The 19,835-nt window shown below is 43.0% G+C and overlaps 1 protein-coding gene across 2 annotated transcripts in view; it reads right to left on the bottom strand.

Annotated features, from left to right (window-relative positions):
• The window catches only part of WWC2 (WW and C2 domain containing 2), a 210,090-nt gene extending 190,273 nt beyond the window's left edge, over positions 1-19,817 (bottom strand). Inside the window, exon 1 of one of the 2 annotated variants that reach the window (XM_034647701.1) lies at positions 19,323-19,817. In XM_034647701.1, the coding sequence (XP_034503592.1) occupies positions 19,323-19,453 (131 nt within the window). In that variant the 5' untranslated portion in view covers positions 19,454-19,817. The remainder of the gene's footprint in view (positions 1-19,322) is intronic. The other variant, XM_034647702.1, reaches the window with a different exon arrangement.
• Positions 19,818-19,835: the final 18 nt, after the last annotated feature.

Raw genomic sequence — 19,835 nt, 5'->3', positions numbered from 1 at the left:
AAGCAGAGGCAACAGCAAAAATAGACACATATGATTCCATCACACTTAAAAACTATGCACAACAAAGGAAACAATCAACAGAGTGAAAAGACAATCTATGAACTGGAAGAAAATATTTACAAACTATGTGATAAGGGATTAATATCTGGAATATATAAAGAACTTATTCAACACAAAAACAACACAAAACAAGACCCAATTTTAAAATGGGCAAAGACTTGAACAGACACTTCTCCAAAGAAGATATACAACTGGTCTGTAAGCATGTGACAAGATGCTCACCATCAGTAATCATCACGGACATGCACACCAAAACCACAGTGAGCTACCACCTCACACCCAGGAGGACGGCTACTATAAAAAAAAATTAAAACAACCAAGGAAACCGAAAATAACAAGTACTGGTAAGGATGTGAATAAATTAGAACGCGTCTGTACTACTGGCGAGAATGTACGATGGTGAAGCCTCCATGCAACACACTATGGAAGTTCTTCAAAAAAAAAAAAAAATAGAATTACCATTGGATTCAGCAGTCCCATTTCTGGGTATATAACCAAAAAAAACTAAAAACAGGGTCTCAAAGAATTATGTGCACAGCTATGTTCATAGCAACATTATTCACAATAGCCAAGAAATGGCAGCAACTTCCATGTCCCTCAACGGATGAATGGATAAAGAAAATACGGTATATACATATAACAGAATATTATTCAGTCTTAAAAAAAGAAAGAAATCCTGTCACATGCAACAACATGAATGCATGAACCTTGAGGACATTGTGCTAAGTGAACTACACAAGTCACAAATAGATAAGGACTCCATGATTCCACTTTGATGAGGTATCTAAGTCCAACTCCTCGAAACTGACACAAGAGTGGGCTTGTCAGCCATGGAGGAGAGGAACAGAAGAGCTATTCAATGGATATAACTTCAGTTTTGCAAGATGAAAAAGTTCGAGATCTGTGACACAACAATGTACATGTGGTTAACACTAGTGTACTGTACACTAAAAAATGGTTAAGATGGTAAATTTTATGTTTCTGACCACAACTTTTTTTTAAAAAGCTATGATAATTAACTGAGAGAATACACTTAGCACACCTATCATGCTTCTAGCACATTAAAGGCCCTCAGTAAATAATTGGGATAGTATTACGACTACCAATTCTAAGAACTCAATTGATGGTGGCTTACAAAAATGTAACACAGCAAAACGAAATTTAAGTCAAGTAAGCAAAAGAGAAGAAAAGGAGGTGAGTTGGTTTACGCACACACACACACACACACACACACACACACACACACACACAGAGGCACAGATCCAGTACACATGCTACGGTCAGGCCTAAATATTGAGTTAAATGATTTATCAAGAAGACTCAATGCGGGGCGCCTGGGTGGCTCAGTCGTTAAGCGTCTGCCTTTGGCTCAGGGCGTGATCCCAGGGTCCTGGGATCTAGCCCCACATCAGGCTCCTCTGCGGGAAGCCTGCTTCTTCCTCTCCCGCTCCCCCTGCTAGTGTTCCCTCTCTCGCTGGCTGTCTCTCTCTTTCTGTCAAATAAATAAATAAATAAAATCTTAAAAAAAAAAAAAGAAGACTCAATGTACTCAACAGTTTTCCACAAAGAAATGCATCCCTACTTTCTCTTATCATCATCATATTTGAGGGCTGAGCAAACTTTTTGTAAAAAAGGACAGGTAATAAATGTTTTAGCCTTTGGGAGCACAGAGTCTCCATCTCCCTACTCAACTCTGCCTTTATAGTCTGAAAGTAGACAGTATGTCCACGGATGAGTGTGGCTGTGTTCCAATAAAACTGAATACGGACAAAAAAGTTTTTTTTTTTTAAAGATTTTATTTATTTATTCGACAGAGATAGAGACAGCCAGCGAGAGAGGGAACACAAGCAGGGGGAGTGGGAGAGGAAGAAGCAGGCTCCCAGCAGAGGAGCCTGATGTGGCGCTCCATCCCATAACGCCGGGATCACGCCCTGAGCCGAAGGCAGAAGCGTAACTGCTGTGCCACCCAGGTACCCCCGGACACAAAAGTTTTAATTTTATATAATTTTCATGTCACGAAATAGTCTTCTTTTGATTTTTTTTCCATCATTTAAAAATGTAAAATCTTTGATTAGGTCACAGGTCATTAAAAAACCAGGTGTGGGCAGAATCTGGCCTCCAGGCCACAGTTTGCCAACTGCCTTTGAATAGTCCTCACTGAAACAGAAGAAAGATACCTCATGTTCAGATGATGTAAACTGCATAAAATGTTGTAACTTTTTTTATTTTTAATAAGATTTTTATTTATTTATTTGAGAGAGAGAAAGAGAGAAAATACAAGTCGCAGGAGAGGAGCAGAGGGAGAAGCAGCAGGCTCCCGGCTGAGCAGGGAGCCCAACGCTGGGCTTGATCCTGGGACTCCAGGATTACGACCTGAGCCAAAGGCAGACATTTAACCGACAGAGTCACCCAGGCACCCCAACGATGGAACTTTTTAAACTTAATTTTCTAACTAAATCAGATAACTGGTTAATACTTAAACTATTTTACCTGGCAAAACTAAAATATGTGGATATTAGAAATGTTCTCTCCATTGACAACCAACAGATTATAGACTTTTTTCTACCTCTGTATTTGGGAAACAATCACCAGCAAAAATTATACATATCAACAATTAAATTGTTTTCCTCCACAATGTTAGTTTTAATGACATTAATAAATAACACTAAGAAATTAATAAAAGTGTTTTATTTATTCCATCCATCTTATACCAGAGGAATTTAAGAGAATTTCCTTCAAAATTCAGACAAGGTAAAAATTATACAATATTAAATATGAAGGGAAATTTAGGGATATTATGATTTTAACAAATACTCTTTAGTTACAGATATAAAATATTTGAACTTTTTCTTCTCTGTAAAGAGCTTTATTTCACTAAGTAGTAAGTTATGTACATAATATTAAAAGTGGCCTGGAAGTAATTACAGAAAATATAAGTCTTTTCCCCAACCACAGTCTTATTATTCCCCAGAAGTAACTGCCAATAAAGGTTCCTTGCTCAAAACCACTCCAGTCGACGAGTATCACAACGTAGGTGTGTATAGGAGCGTGTGTGTGCTTTAGCTCAAATAGGACCACAGTAGAGATTTTTGTATCTCAGCACCCTCACGTCTTTATCAATCCACAGTAATTCATTTCTATGTACCATGATTAGTCAATATGAATAAGGTACTTTTCAATAAAATGTAGACACACACACCCTTTCAGGCAGCTGACCTTATAACCTTGAAAATTCTAAAATAACTGGTTTTCCAACTGATTCTTTATTTTCCTCTACAAGGCCAGAAAAGGAAAACCAGCTTACCTGTTTTCTTTCAGTCCTGAAATTATTCATTAACTTAGAAGGAGTTAATCTTAAAGTAGTAAAAACATCCTTTCTATACTTGCAAAGGGAACTATTCATCTCCACAAATAGGACATCACCGCCAATATTTTGATGAAATCAGATGTTTGGATGATTTCCATTTCCATTGTGACTTTCTTCAAAAACCCACCAACAAATAAATTCAAGTTCTTTGGACAGATTGTTTAAGAATTATATAATTATCACTGTGGATGAATATCAGAAGAAAAAAGCCAGGAATTAAAGACAGATCTTGGAACAAGAATTGACAACAGTGGAAAGGAAATGAACTTCTTATACAAGAGGCATGGGTTAAATGAACATCCTTCTCAAACACTTACATGCTCATTTTCAATTCCAACTCTTATCCCAGAACACAGTATAAAATTAGCATTCTAACACTCTGTGCTTTAAAAACTGGTAGGTTAACCAAAAGTAAAAATAACAAAATTTTTAAAATATCCAATTTAATCTTCAGAAAATTAAAAAATAAGACTTTGGTTTAAAAAAGAAACCACTGTTTTCCAACAGCTACAGAGACGCTAGCGTGAAGAGGGGCCAGACACCCTCTCCTAAAGGTGGAGAGCTCCACAGGAGGTGCTGAAATCTTGAAGGAGAAAGTTACGTTTTCTTCCTGCAAACCGTGTAAAGGATTGGCGCTCCAGGGTTCATTCTCAGGAGCAGGATGGGGCAGAGGCAAGAAAGTAGGAGGAGGACAAAGGGCGTCTCTTCCCTGAGTCCTGGATTCTCCAAGAGAGAGAATTAATTACATGATCACTATAAATCCCTAACCCGGCCATTCCCAGCCCTCCTGCCTCTAACCGGGGCGCTGGCTTTCCGGTCCAGCCAAATTCCTAGCGCCCTTCTGGAGCGTGAGCTCAGGGAAATGGATTTATTCAGCAGGCTCTCCTTGGGGCCAGGGCAACGCTCCTGATTTTCATTCAAATGGGTCAACCTGAGTCCTTTGCTCCCACCACTAATTTAGGTAAACACTGCTAGTTTAAACAGCAGAAAGGAGTATAATCAAAAATCACACAACGGAATCAAATAGCAAGTCCAAGCAATCACCAGAAGTCAGTAAAGTTTAAGCTGAAGTAGGGTGGTGAGCAATGAAACAACAACTATCAGGACAAAAGAAGTCTTTAAGAATGAGATAAAGTGTGGTGTGGGGAGATGAGAGGCAAGATTTTAAAAAAAGAAAGAAAGAAAGAAAAAAGTTGGGAAATTTCAGATAAGTCATGATTTTTCTATGCAAACCACTACACACTGCTTCTTTTCAGCCACAACAGTAAACGCAGTCAGATGGCCACCGACTAAAAGGCCTCAACGCTTGGCTACTCGGCTGCAGCCCCGTAAAGTCTTTCCTCATTTGAATAGTATTTTAGGAATGTTCTGTCCATGTGTCGGATGATTATTCACTTCTACTGCATTCTTCCCTTCTCCGTGATAATCATGGTCATTGTAACAATTCAGTTTATAAGCAGACCATCCGCAACACTAAATGATGACCTTTCTTTCACCTGTTAAAATTCATGTATTTATTTGTCCACATTTCTTTAAAAAGGGGAAGGTCAACTTTAACAACTGTTGCTCATAGCAACACAGGAACAAAAGATTTTTCACGTGCATAATCTAAGCATTTAATTAAAATTCACGAACTTGGATCTCAAACCAAGTCAAAAGTAGAAATGTAAGAATACTGGATTTCCAGACAAAAGCAGATACACAATATATTGTTTAGCTCTCACAAAGACAAAAGTGCAGCAACTTGTGACAGGGAGAAAGACTATACACGTTGCATGAGTCCTCTCCAACCACCGTTTTAGTGACAGCTGGTATGCCTCCAGGTAAGTGTTATGGCATAAGTAAAGCAAACAAAAACACACCACACTCCCTCTTAGTTTCTATCACTTCCCATCTAGAAAGCCCAGCACCTGAATCCAAATCTAAGCAGTGTAAAGGAGAATGTAACATGGCAACTTACAGAAGATGACTGCGCCCCCAAGACTTACACTCAACTACCAGAGTCGAAGTAAAAAATAATTCCAATCAAGGTCTGTAATTTACACACTTGTGGTAAAGCCACGGTATTTTCAGACAATGGATCACCCATCGGGGTTTAAATCCATGAAGAAGAGAGAGCTCTAGGAAAGAATCAGGAAGAGCTGGGACTCAGCTTTATGCTGAAAATTCTCCACTCTTAATAATCATTTCACCTGGAGGGGTGCAGGTGTGCAGGGCACATTTGGGAAGGTGACAGTCCCACAGAAGACTGCATTGCAAGTAGACAGTGGTACAAGGTCAAGGGGTTTTTAGAACCAGAAGACAAGGATAAAGAGGATTTACAGCACATGGGATCTCAGCCTCTGAAAGAACTTAAAGCACTGGAGTAAGGCAGAAGTGACAGAATCACTCAGCTGTACTTGAGTACCAAACACACACAAGACACTGTGCTGGGTGTCCTCTGAGGGGCATGCGCAACAGCATACGGGACTTAACCAAACAGAGCCTACCACCTTGTCCGGGAAAATAAAACATAAATTCTGAAAACGCAGTAGTTCAATTTGAAGTGTGAAAAGACAGCACACATACAGGATTAAGGATTAAGGCACTGGCAGCTTACACGTGGCTAAGTTGTTAAGGGAAGCTCCAAGTGTTAAAACCTTGCTATGTACCGGCTATGCCTTCCAACCCCAAATAGGAGGCCCCAGGCTCTTCCTACCAGCTGTTAGAGGCAGTGCGTAGTTAAATGCACAGTTCTGAAGTCAGAGAGACATGGTCGAGTTCTGCCACCACTGCTTCCCTCCCAGCTTTGTGCCTGAGACAAGTCACTTAATCCATTAGGCCTCAGTTTCCTAAAATGGGGGCAATAATGGTACCTTATCAAAGCTTTCATTGATCCAATAAATACTCATTAAGAACTCCCACAGAACCAGACACAGAAATACAACACACCGTGATCTTCGTCGCCGTCACCTCTAGCACACTGCAAAGTTTAAGGGATGTTCCAACGAGAATAAGTAAACTATCTTCTCTGGAACTAGGTTTCACAAACCAAAAAAATACGTGTATTGAGCCTCAGGCCTGTACCTCATCCTGGGACCTCTTCTTTTCCTTCTCTCCCAGGGATCTTGTCCCATCCCACCACTTCAACATACTATCTACATATACCCAAATTTACTGTCTCAAGCTCGGAGTTGTCTTCCAAAGTGCAGATTCTATATACCTATGGGATATCTCCATGTGTATGTCATAGTAGGCATTTCAGACCTCAACTCTAGATGACTGAGCCAACTGCACACCAACCAACCATATTTCTCCCTTGGTCTTTCCCCAATTGTATATCAGCAAATCCTTATTCCTCTCTTTTCCTCATGCCTCACATAGAGCACAAGCAAGTTCTTTCCCTTTTACCTAAAAAACATCCCAATCCATTCACCGCTCTCCACTGCCAAAGCCATCATTCTAGTTCAAGATCTAATGGTTTCTGGGGCGCCTGGGTGGCTCAGTCATTAAGCGTCTGCCTTTGGCTCAGGGTGTGATCCTGGCGTTCTGGGATCGCCCCATATCAGGCTCCTCCGCTGGGAGCCTGCTTCTTCCTCTCCCACTCCCCCTGCTTGTGTTCCCTCTCTCGCTGGCTGTCTCTCTCTCTGTCAAATAAATAAATAAAATCTTTTTAAAAAAAAAGATCTAATGGTTTCTCGCCTAGATTATCTCATTGCAATGGCTTCTACCACTCCTTCTCCACGGATCAGTGATGGCTCGTTAAAAATGGATAAGGTCTTACAAAGAAATGTTCCCTTTATGGAAAGATAGTGGGAACACACACACACACACACACACACACACACACACACACACACACCTCCATTCCTCCATTCAACTTAAAACTTGTCCAGTGGCTCCCAAATGCCCTTAAAATGTTGATGTCTACAAGGCATACCTGGTCAGACCCTTTCGATGTCTCTGCCTCATCTCACAAGACACTTGTCCCACTGTGTCTCTACACTGTGGTCACGCAGCCTGCCATTCAGCTCCTTGAACATTACCAAACTCCTTAGCGCTTTAGGACAGCGTGGTCCAGGAGAACTTTCTGCACTGAGGGAAATGTTCTATACCTGCACATGTGGCTCCTGGGCACTCAGCTTGCGGCTAACAAGACTGACAAAGGAGATTTTTAACTTTATTTAATTTTGATTAATTTAAATAGCCACATAATCCTAGCAGCTATCACATCGGACAGAGCAGGACTAGGGCTCCCGCCTCGCCTTTTCCTCTGCCTGGACTATCCCAGGTCTTCACATGGATGGCTCTTTCTTATCCTGATGTCTCAGTTAAAAGTCAGCTCCTCAAGAAAGGGGATCCCTCCTACATTGTTGGTGGGAATGCAAGTTGGTACAACCACTTTGGAAAACAGTGTGGAGGTCCCTTAAAAAGTTAAAAATTGAGCTACCCTATGATCCAGCCATTGCACTACTGGGTATTTACCCCAAAGATACAGACGTAGTGAAGAGAAGGGCCATATGCACCCCAATGTTCATAGCAGCTTTGTCCACAATAGCTAAATCGTGGAAGGAGCCGAGATGCCCTTCAACAGATGACTGGATTAAGAAGCTGTGGTCCATATATACAATGGAATATTACTCAGCCATCAAAAAGAACAATTTCTCAACATTTGCTGCAACATGGACGGCACTGGAGGAGATAATGCTAAGTGAAATAAGTCAAGCAGAGAAAGACAATTATCATATGGTTTCTCTCATCTATGGAACATAAGAACTAGGAAGATCGGTAGGGGAAGAAAGGGATAAAGAAAGGGGGGGTAATCAGAAGACGGAATGAAGCATGAGAGACTATGGACTCTGAGAAACAAACTGAGGGCTTCAGAGGGGAGGGGGGTGGGGGAATGGGATAGGCTGGTGATGGATGGTGGGGAGGGCACATATTGCATGGTGCACTAGGTGTTATACGCAACTGATGAATCATCAAACTTTACATCAAAAACCAGGGATGTACTCTATGGTGACTAACATATAATTAAAAAATTTAAAATAAAATAAAAATAAAAGTTGGCTCCTCAGAAAGGCCTTTCCTTACCACCACACCCAAACTAGCTTCCACTGACACCATTTATTACATCACTTTGTTTATTTTCATCAAAACACACTTCACTACTGCCTTTGTAATCTATCATCCCTAAACAAGAATAGAAAAATTCATGGAAGTAGGGACCTTGCCTATCCCATTCAATGCCATGTCCCCAAGATATATGTTAGGCATATAGTATCTTCAGCAAATCTTTGATGAAGGGTTGAACAAATGAATGAGTGAGTGGCTAGGGGGTCAAGTCAGTAAGACTAGGCTGGGGACACATTATGGAGGCTTCTGGAAGAAGGCAAAGGTCCTTTAAATACTTACATTTCATTTATATGGGTATGGGGCTCTGCAGTGTTCTTAAGTGCCCCATGGGGACAGGCAGTCTAAGCAGACATCACAAAGGAATCGTGTGCATGCAAAGCAGGTCTCCCTCCTCAACTGACTTGGAATCAATTTTATGAGCACATTAGGGATGCAGACACACAGATGCTCCTACATATGAGACATTAGGAAATCTCTCAAGAATGCATCTATACGCATCTAAAGGCGTACCTTTGCGGGGAATCTGAAAGGGGTATTAGACAATCAAGTCAGCCCTATAGCCTTTGGATCTGCAACAGCAAACCAGGGCATTAATGTTCAGCCAAGTTAAATACCAGTTTATAGTTATACGGTCCTAAGAGAAATGTCCTGAGCCACGCCACTTAGCAGAGAGGGGGGAAGGGACAATGAGGGGAGAAAGTAAACCCCTAACAAGTTCACACACCCTGATAATCAGCAAAAAGGGGAAGAACACAAAGCGCAGACAGAACTACTGACCAGCTAGAAATGAACACACCTAGACCTGTAAGTGGACAAAACTGACAGCTCAGGGATATCATGTACATTATGGATTCCACACATGCATTCACTGTCACAATTTCAAAGGGAAAAAAAAAAGACTGGCATTTCAATATATCTCTATGAAAAACCGTAACACTAAGGAAAACCGCAGAATGAAGTTTTGCGCTGCATGAAACTGCGTGCTCTTGCCATCTTTTGCAGTAAAAGTTGTGTCTCCCATGCTTTAAACTTTACTGAGTATCAGTGCCACTTAATAAAATTACCTTCTCGTAAAATGGAGCAATGTCAGTAAAGTACACAACGCATTCCACAGTCTAGCACGGAGACAGAATCTTAATCAGGAGTGCAGAGCACAAATCGCTGTCCGTCAGTGTTTACTACTGCTGTCAGCACTCACATTCATGGTCAGAACTAGTGACCACAACGGCCACGGCCACGCTGGAAACGCAGCACGGGCAGAAGCACCAACAGTCACACCAAAGAAAAGCCCCTCTGCCTGCCGGGTCCCAACACACTCCTTTTTACGGAAATAGCAGGGACCCTCTTTAGCTAAAAGTCAGTCACTATTTTGATAATCGAGATAATGTCTACATTCCTTTCAATTCCCTACCCCACCGCCAAAGTACGTTAAATGTACACCTCTGGTCCAATTCTCTGTTGGGACCACCTCGACTCCTCCAGTGACACACGGGTGAAAGCAGGGTCCCCAAAGCTGAGCTCTGTTACCCCACCATGTCCCACTTCCCAGGGGCCCCACTTTCAGTGCTGCTCACCACTGGCCCCTGGGAACCAGGAGTTCTTTCCTTTTTCTTTTCGTTTTTTTAAAGTTGTATCCATTTATTTTGAGAGAGAGAGCGCGCACAAGCGGAGGGGCAGAGGCAGAGAGAGAACCTCAAGCAGACTCCCAGCTGAGTGTGGAGCCTGACAAAGGCCTCCGTCCCAGGACCCTGAGGCCAGGATCTGAGCTGAAACCAACAGTTCGCTGCTCAACTGACTGAGCCACCCAGGGGCCCCACAACTATGATTTCTTTACTGGCATCGGGGCTAACAATAGAGGAGAAATTCTTCACAGGGTAGTACAGTCTTAGCCTTTCACAGCATCCTTGGAACACCCTTGGCTGTGACAGGCACCTTATAAAGAGAATACATGGACTCATTTGCGACTTGATGACCATCACCGACTTGGTGATTTTATAGACACCGTCAATCTGCCACAGGAAAATCAGTGTTTCCAGCCATCAAAACCGATCACTGTATTTACACCTCCAATAGTCAACTGTAAATGACTGTGATCTCTCGGCAAGTTCATTACTGCCTGTTTTGCTCAGTCCCTACCTACAATGCCAGCTACCCCCGGGAAGAATGGGTGTGGAACACTTCATGTGGCGTGCTGCATTTCATTAGAAGAGAACAGTGAGCTCAGCACGGCAGCTCTTCAAACTCAGCATCCGTGTCTGATCATCGTGACACTACGTGCTGCCTAGAGCCCACATTACTTGTGAAAGAAATGACCAGCGATGACGGATAAACATACCATTTTAGCATAGAAGATCAATATTTCTTCTAAATGTTTATTTTATATAAAATAAACATATATATTTTATATATAAAAGACTTTATCATCTCACTTTATATCAGAGGTTGGCAAAATGTTTCTGTAAAGGGTCAGAGTAAATATTTTAAGCTTTGTGGGCTTATAATATATAATCTCTGTCGCATGTTCTTCCTTGTTTTTATTTGTTTGTTTACAACCCCTAATGATGTAAAAGCCATTCTTAGCTGGAGGGTTATACAGAAACAAGGCTGCAGGCTGGGATTTGGCCCCTGGGCCACAGTTTGCCCACCCTTGCTTTTCAAGAATACCAAAAAGCCGGAATTACATAGCACAGTCACATTTTGACTAAAGAAAAACACTTCCAACTGTTTTGTGTGTTGCTGGTTTTTTGGGGTTTTTTTGTAATCTTTTTAAAATCAACTACTTTGGGGGAAGAGTTTCAGATTTACAGAAAAAATGTACTTAATACAGAGTTTCCATATATATATCCCACACTCCGCTTTCCTTATCAGGATGTTATGTTTATTAGAATGAATGAACCAGGAATGATATATTATGTTAACTACAATCCATACTTTTTTCAGATTTCCTTAGCTTGTACCTAATGTCCTTCTTCTGTCCAGGATCCTTTCCAGGATTCCATATCACATTTAGCCCTCATGTCTCCCTGGGCTCCTCTTGGCTATGACTGTTTCTCAGACTTCCCTGTTTCTAAGGATCACGACAGTTTTAAAGAGTACGGGTCAGATATTTTGTACAATGTCCCTCTACCGAGATTTAGTGGGTGTTTTTCTCATGATTAGATTGGGGTCATAACAGTTTGGGGGGAGGAAGATGACAGAAAAAGTGTCACTGTCATCACATTACATCAAGGGGACATCCACGTGCGTTATCGCTGTTGCTATTTACCTTGATCACCTGACCAAGGCAGTGTTTGCCAGCTTTCTTCCAACTGTCTTTTTTTTTTAAACAATTAATAAAAATGAACTTGATCCTTACCATCTATTACTAAACTAAAAACTTTCAAACATCAAATCATGTTTAATAAGCTGGTTATATACATATACACATACATTATAATTCATTATTTCCATGATTTACATCTAGGCCTCTTAAAATATATCGTATTTGGGATGAAGACAAAAATTAGTATGTTTTTTGGCACTGTCTTCTACTTTTAATTCCTCTCACTGCTCCTCCCCACCCGGGGGCTGAATTAAGAGGATATCTAAAGAAAATGTAATGGACAATGGACGATACCAAAATTTTCTTCCACTTTTTAAATGGTGATTATGCAAACTAAACCGTAAGCAACCTGAGCTGGGGTGGAATCCTGTTCTTCCCTGTGCCTCCCAGAGCCCAGGGCACTTGGCGAGGGCTGGCACAGTAAAAACTGGGAAGAGCCTATATCCTCAACTTCAGTGTTACACTGATTTAAAGTGGTGAGACGGCGGAGAAAGGGAAGAGCGATAGGAGACTAAAAAGAACCGATGTCTCTTAGCTAACTTTTTCTTGGTCCCGTAATAAGCGAGAGGACACAAAAAAGGTAGGGAGGGCGGGAAGGGCTAAAAGGCTAGATAGAGTAAAGGCGGGAAGCTTGGGTCACCGTAAGGCTAGCAAAACACTCTGCAGAGGGAAACACAAATCCAAACCGCAGATACCACCTCGTGCCCAGTAGAAATGCTTAAAACAAAACAAAACAAACAGAAAAGAAGTGTCGGTGAAATGTGGAGAAACTAGAACCCTTGGACACTGCTAGTGGGAATGGAAAATGGCTTGGCAGAGCCTCAAAAACTTAAACACAGAATTCCCATATGATGTAGCAGTTCCACTTTCAGGGATCTACCCGAGAGAACTGAAAACATACATTCATACAAAAATTATACATGAATGCTCATAGCAGTATTATTCATAACAGCCAAAAGGTGGAAGCAACCCAAATGCCCATCAACCGATGAATGGATAAACAAAATGTATATGGTATATCTATATAACAGAATACTATTCAAAGTCATAAAAAGGAACGACGTCCTGTCACCTGCTACAACATGGATGAAACCTGAAAACACTGTGCTAAATAAAAGAAATCAGATGCAAAGGGGGCGCCTGGGTGGCACAGCGGTTAGGCGTCTGCCTTCAGCTCAGGGCGTGATCCCAACGTTGTGGGATCGAGCCTCACATCAGGCTCCTCTNTGGAAGCAACCCAAATGCCCATCAACCGATGAATGGATAAACAAAATGTATATGGTATATCTATATAACAGAATACTATTCAAAGTCATAAAAAGGAACGACGTCCTGTCACCTGCTACAACATGGATGAAACCTGAAAACACTGTGCTAAATAAAAGAAATCAGATGCAAAGGACACGTATTGTATGATTCCATTTATATGAAACGTCCAGAAGAGGGACACCCATGAAGACAGAAAGAAGATTAGTGGTTGCCAAAGGCAGCAGGGGTGGGGAAAGAATGGAAGGTGAGCTCTCTCAGTGGGCACAGCGTTTCTTTCTGAGGTTGTAAAAATGTTCAAGCATTACATAATGGTTATGGTTGCACGACATTGTGAATATACTAAAAACCACTGAATGGTACTTTAAAACGGTTAAAATGATGAATTTTATGTGAATTTTTTTATCTCAATAAAAATAAAATAATAACTGAAAAAAAGGCCACTGAAGAGAGTGGACCTATATATCAGGTAAATCATTTTTAATCCATAACTTACATACACACGGTTGTCTTCAAAAACCCCTTTCCTAGTCTCTATACTTCCGTGATAATTTTTCCAATAACAGGAGCTTCAGAAATGAAGAAGTTAGTCCAAAATTCTACCAAGAAAACAGGTCAACCAATTTTCATCAAGTTCATAGGGCCAGAGCCTCGACAGGCGCAGGCCCTGTCTCAGGGAACGTACACTGTATTAGACTCACCCTGTTTCCTATCACTTCCAACAACTCCCACAGCAGCAAAACCAAGCTAGCTGTGCCCCCCTTGCACGGCGGCATCCTTCTCCTACTGACTTTACTCAAGAAAAGCAAGCCCGTGCCATCGACAAGGCAACATCTCCAAGTCCCAGCGGCGGGCAGGGCAGGCTCTTGTCAGGCTGCGCTGGGGCTTCCCTCCAGGAGACCTAAATACCGGCTTGCTGAGAGGCCACGCGCCACAGGGCCGACTAGGTAACTCACAATTCAGTGATTTGCAGCTAGAAGAAAAAAAAATTTACTTATTTATAAATAATAGTCGTTCCTACAAAAGCAAGTGCTGCCCCAAGCCTTCCAACAAAATTACACTGCCAGCCGTGGACTGTGTAAAGTCACGGAGGAAGTCTTCGTCATATACTAAGCAACTCCTGCTTCCTCCTGCAAGTGTTACAGCAAACTGTGTTGGAAACATGAAATACTTCCTTGGGAATTTTTGGAATACAGCACAGTTGAGTTTAAATTAGTGCTTCCCGGAATAATTAAAAACAACAACAACAACAACCTTCTTTACAACGTCTCCACACTTCGAAAACCATAATCACTCAAATAAGTCACAGTAACCACTTGGCACCCAAACCTCAGCCGGCCAGAAAGGAATATTTCCGGCAATGTATGACAATGGCAGTTGTGATTAAGACCATAAGGGCTTATTTTGTGTTTCCTTTGCTCTTATAATTCCCATATTTATATCATTAGTCAAAATGGAGCAGATTAATTCTCTCATTATTTTTAATCTAACTGGAAAATCAATTGTCTCTGGTTGGTGGTGGTTATGGGTATATTTTTCGAAAGTGTTAACAATAAGGAACTGGAGAGGCGCCTGGGTGGCTCAGTCGTTAAGCGTCTGCCTTCGGCTCAGGGCGTGATCCCGGGGTGCAGGGATCGAACCCCACATCGGGCTTCTCCTCTGGGAGCCTGCTTCTTCCTCTCCCACTCCCCCTGCCTGTGTTCCCTCTCTCGCTGGCTGTCTCTCTCTGTCAAATAAATAAATAAAATGTTAAAAAAAAAAAAAAAAAAAAGAAATGTTGGGGTTTAAAAAAAAAGAAAATAAGGAACTGGAAAAGAGTAGCTCAACTAGCATTCTTTCATTAACTTAACAACTTTCTTCATTAATTGACCTAACCAACATTCATTTAACATCTACCGTCCACAAAGGACACGGAAAGCAGTGATAACCAATTCGGTCTCTTGAGGAATTTACACTCTAGCAGTAGGTTTAGCAAAATTACTTGCTTTGACTTTGAAAGAAAGACAATACAGAGTTCCTCAGATCCTAATCACGTCCCATAAACTGGGTGTAAAGAGCCAAGAGTTAGCTCAGCCATCAAGGATACGCAGCTGACATCCTCTTCCTCCTGTCACCCTTCCCACCCCACCCCCAGAACTTCTGCCCTTCAATTAGCAAGCACACAGTTCACTCAATATCTGATGCTAGCCATAAACCAAAGATTATGTCTATCAGCAAGTTTTTGTGTGGTGGTAAATCTTTTACATTCAACTAGACAAAACTATCATAACTCAGGGTAACATTCAATCCAAGGACAGAAAATAAGCAGAATTCTACTGAGAGTTTGTACAACCACTCACCCAGATTCTGAGGCCTGCCCACCTTAGCCCCCTATTCCTCTCAGAGGTAATGAATCCATCCCACCTTCTCTTACGTTGAATGCAGGGGGTGTTTTTTAAGCACCACACCATTTGGCCATGATCTATGGACCGCCATAAACGCCAACTGCTGTGGTCAAAGGGTGTCCATGGTGGGCAAAATAAGAGGTGAGGGAGGGAGCAGACCTGCAAATTAACAGTTGACCCACTGTGGGGTGGGAGTGGGAGGCAAGGAATCATGGACAGGGAGATTTCTTCAGGACTGGTGAGGGGGGACGAGGAGGGCAAAGTCAAACCCATTACAGTAAAATTGTAATCTATTCAGGAACAAGACAAGAGTCCTTAACTCTTCCCCAAGTAGAATTTCTAATGTGCCCAAGAGTACACTGAATTCCCAAGTTCTACCTGGCCCTGTGCTGTTGTTCAATGGGGTCAATCTCATGGGCCTTCAACGCTACTCCCAAGGCATTCATGAACCATGAACCATGTGGCTAACTCGGGGATCTAAGAATCAGAAAAAGTGAACAGGAACCTTTGAAGACCAATAAAGCCCGGTCAATCGGCCTGAAAAATCAACACTAGGCAAAGAGATTCTCCTCCACCCAAATGCCCCTGAGCATGTCCAGGTGTTCCAGCGGTCTAAAGGAATGACACAGGACACAGGCTCTAGAGTCAAACGACCTGACTTCAAATCTTGGCCACTTTTAACAGCAATGGCAATGTCTCTATGACTCCATTTCCTCACCTGTAACTGCAAGATAGTAACAGCACCACCTCATCGGACTACTGGGAGAACAGAATGAGAGCACAGTGAAAAAGCTTAGCACAGTGACTGTCACACAATAAACACTGAATAAATAGGTGCCAGTATACCCACTGTTTCCAGGGGTAACCTGAACTACTACACAGTTCCTAAAGTAGAAGGGCAACACCACCACGCCTACTATTTGGCTGGGCCCTAATTATGGACCCCTAACCATCCCTGTGAAGCACATGGTATGATCTTCATTTCAGAGTTGAAAATGAAGGTTTAGAGGGACTCACAAACTCAGCTAAGCTTACTCAATAAGTGGTAGGGCAATAAAAGCTTGAATCATGTCCCAGCAAAGTTTGCATTATGTCATCTACCTCCAAAGGTTAAAAGTATTTTAATACTTCAGTATTTTAAAATCACTACTTATTATGTTCTTGTAAAAGCCTCCAGCCTTACTTACCCCCGACCCCACCACTAAATCTGCATATGTATCTATACAATCAGAAATACTTCACCAATTCTGATAGACTGTCAGAATTTTTGTTAACATAAATATAACTGGGTAAGTCATCATGACCATTTTAATTAATTGACTTTAAAAGTTCAAAAGTACTGCATACCCACAGTTTATCAAGACAGTTTTCTTTTCTTTTTTTTTTTTTAAAGATTTTATTTATTTATCTGACAGAGAGAAAGACAGCCAGCGCGAGAAGGAACACAAGCAGGGGGAGCGGGAGAGGAAGAAGCAGGCTCCCAGCAGAGGAGCCTGATGCGGGGCTCCATCCCAGGGATCCAGGATCACGCCCTGAGCCGAAGGCAGACACCCAACTACTGCACCACCCAGGCACCCCTATCAAGACAGTTTTCTTCCAGGATTTGTAATTTGATCCTGTAGAAGTATAGGCACACTCCAATTGGCCTGTGCAACATCTCTTTTTCCATATGTTTGCTAAGTGTCTAACAAAATTGACTAGAGTTCATAGTTGTTCCAAATATTCTCTCACACAATTTAGCAAGACTTACAGTCACTTCATTGCCCTAGAAGAAAACACAATCAAATTTAAACTAAGTCAGCAATGACCCTGATCTCGGAATTTTTTAAAAATCATAGTGAGATCCAGAAATGTTTATAACCAAATTTCTATTTCCAAATACTTAAAGATCTAACTGCTTCAAAGAAAACTGGAAAAGTAACAAGTCATCTTAGTCAAAACTGTTTATCCACATCAAATGAATTGGTTACCCAGTTTCCTGAAAACAGAGTTCATAATAATTGTTAATCCATTAACAATTTAAAATAAAAGGCATGCTTAACTTGTTTAAGTAGTGATATGGATAAGCCAAGTCATATCATACTTCACTTTCTATTTACTTTACCCAGGCATTACATATTCTTATAATCTTTGTTGGTAAATACAAATAAGACGATATAATTGAACATGCAAAAGGAAGAGAATCGGTAATGCCTAAAAATTTCAAGAATTCACTGCAATTTCAAGAACCTGAAACTCCAAACATGAGAAAGCAGAATTACCACATAACTGTAAAAGTCAAATATTTATACAGGTGCCTGAGAAGTCACTGCTGGGTGCACACCACCATCACTGACATTTACTATCTGTTAAACAGTTTCAAGTGCAAGGGCATAAGTCAAATAACTGACCTGGAGCGTGAAGTTTATGACAACAACTAATATGTCTGGAGAAACTGTGAAGGTGTGATGCTTGTCATAACTTTCATCAGGCCAGCAACAGGCAGCCGGGCTGTAGCAAGAGAGAACCTCAGCACAGGTGCCTTTTCTCATTTCAGAAGGGAAACCTAAACTGATACCTTCATGGATAATTTAATAAGGATTGTTCTATAAATTTATAATGTCATTTATGACTTTCTTATAATTACTCTTCAATAACTTTCAAAAGCAATATTAAGATAAAAGTTAACTGAGAACATAAAGTACGAAACTATTTCAAACATCAAATTTAGAAAAGGGGTAATGGAAGCACCTAAAAAGTTATAAACCCCTAATTTACAAGTAGGAACACCTCCTTAATGGCCAATTTACAAATTTACAATTAGGAATATCTTCTATTATTCTTATAATAAGTCTAATTTTCAGAAAAATTTCCTTTTAAAGGTAACAAGACAGATGGGATAGAGGACCAACATTTGTGAACATTCGGAGAAACTTCAGCTCAACTTCTTAGATGATGATTTGGTTATGCTTCTCCACTTTACCTCCGAGCAGGACTAAAAAGTGTGTGCTAAAAACTACAAGAAATCACGCTAACCTCAAGCCTGTTTCTATGTTCTTTCTTCAAAACAGAATTTGCCTTTTCAAGATCTAGGACTCAGTTCAAGTTTTCAGGTGAAGACTTACAGTAAGCAGTAGATCAAACCCTCCCCCCCCCCAAAAAAATAGAGTTTCTAAACTCTGAGGGGCAAAGCTAGTAACACCCACAGCCAGGGCCGGGCAAGGAAGGGTGCCTGGAACCCCCTCCCCTCCATGCCCAGGACCTCCCGCCTAACCGGTGGCGCGCCCCGTCAAGACCTTGCAGTCAAGGCTGGCAGCCAAGGACGGCCAGAGAGCTGCCACAGGTGGCTTGGTCGGCTGGTTCCCCACCTTGCACTTAGGCCTTCTCTGGGAGGTTCCCGGCCCGTCCCCGCCTCCCAAAGGCCGAAGCTACCCTCCAGCCCCTATTTGGCCCACTTTAGGCAGAGGCGAGCTCGCAGCAAGGCTCAGGTGGCTCCTCGGGGTCCCTTAACGGGACACCAAGTGCCAGACCGGGGCGCCAATTCCACCCTTCCCTCCCGGCCGCGAGCGTCTAAAGGTCCCAGGGGGCGTCGGGAAGGGAGCGGGCAAAGAGGCCCTGGAAGGAGCGGCTCCAACCGAGCCCTCCCGGGCTCCTCACCAGCTGACGGTCCCGAACCTCCTTCCCGAGACCCCTCCTGGCACCCCGGGGCGGGCGACGCCCCACGCCCCCCGCGCCGCGGGCGCAGCCGAACGGCCGGATCTCCCGGACAACAGCCGCCGCCGCGCTTCTGAGGCGGGTCCCCGCGCCCACCCGCGGCCTGGCCGCCCACCTGTCCCGGGGGTCGATCCAGCTGGTCCTCCTGGTGTTGTGGTCGATATAGAAGACCTTGCCGTCGTAGTCCCTGGCTTCCTCCCAGCCCCGGGGTAGCGGCAGCTGCCCGCTCCCGGCCCTCCTAGGCATGGTCGGCGGCCTCGCCGGCGAGCGGCGCCTCCATAGGGACCGGGCGCGGGACGCGGCGGAAACGCGACTGCCCGGCCCGGCCGCCGCACCCGACGCGGGCGCCGGCGAGGGGCTGCGGAGCGCCGGGCGCGGAGGGGCCACGCGCGGGGGGCGCCTCAGGAAACCCTGCTCTCGGAGCCGCCGGGGATCAGTCCACCATGTCTGCGTCGGAGCTGGCGAGCGAACCCTCCTCCTCCTCGCGGCTGTAGCTGCTGCCTCCGCCTCTTCCTCCTCCTCCTCCCCGTCCCCCTGTGGCCGCCGAGGGTCGCGGCGCCCAGGCTGCCCGAGCCGCCGCCGTCTGGGCTCGGATCCGGGAAGCTCGGTGGAGCGGCGGCCGCGGCGG

The sequence above is a fragment of the Ailuropoda melanoleuca genome, chromosome 18, assembly GCF_002007445.2.
Source record: "Ailuropoda melanoleuca isolate Jingjing chromosome 18, ASM200744v2, whole genome shotgun sequence".
NCBI classification, from domain to species: Eukaryota; Metazoa; Chordata; class Mammalia; order Carnivora; family Ursidae; genus Ailuropoda; species Ailuropoda melanoleuca.
This window is presented reverse-complemented; position numbering and strand designations above follow the sequence as displayed.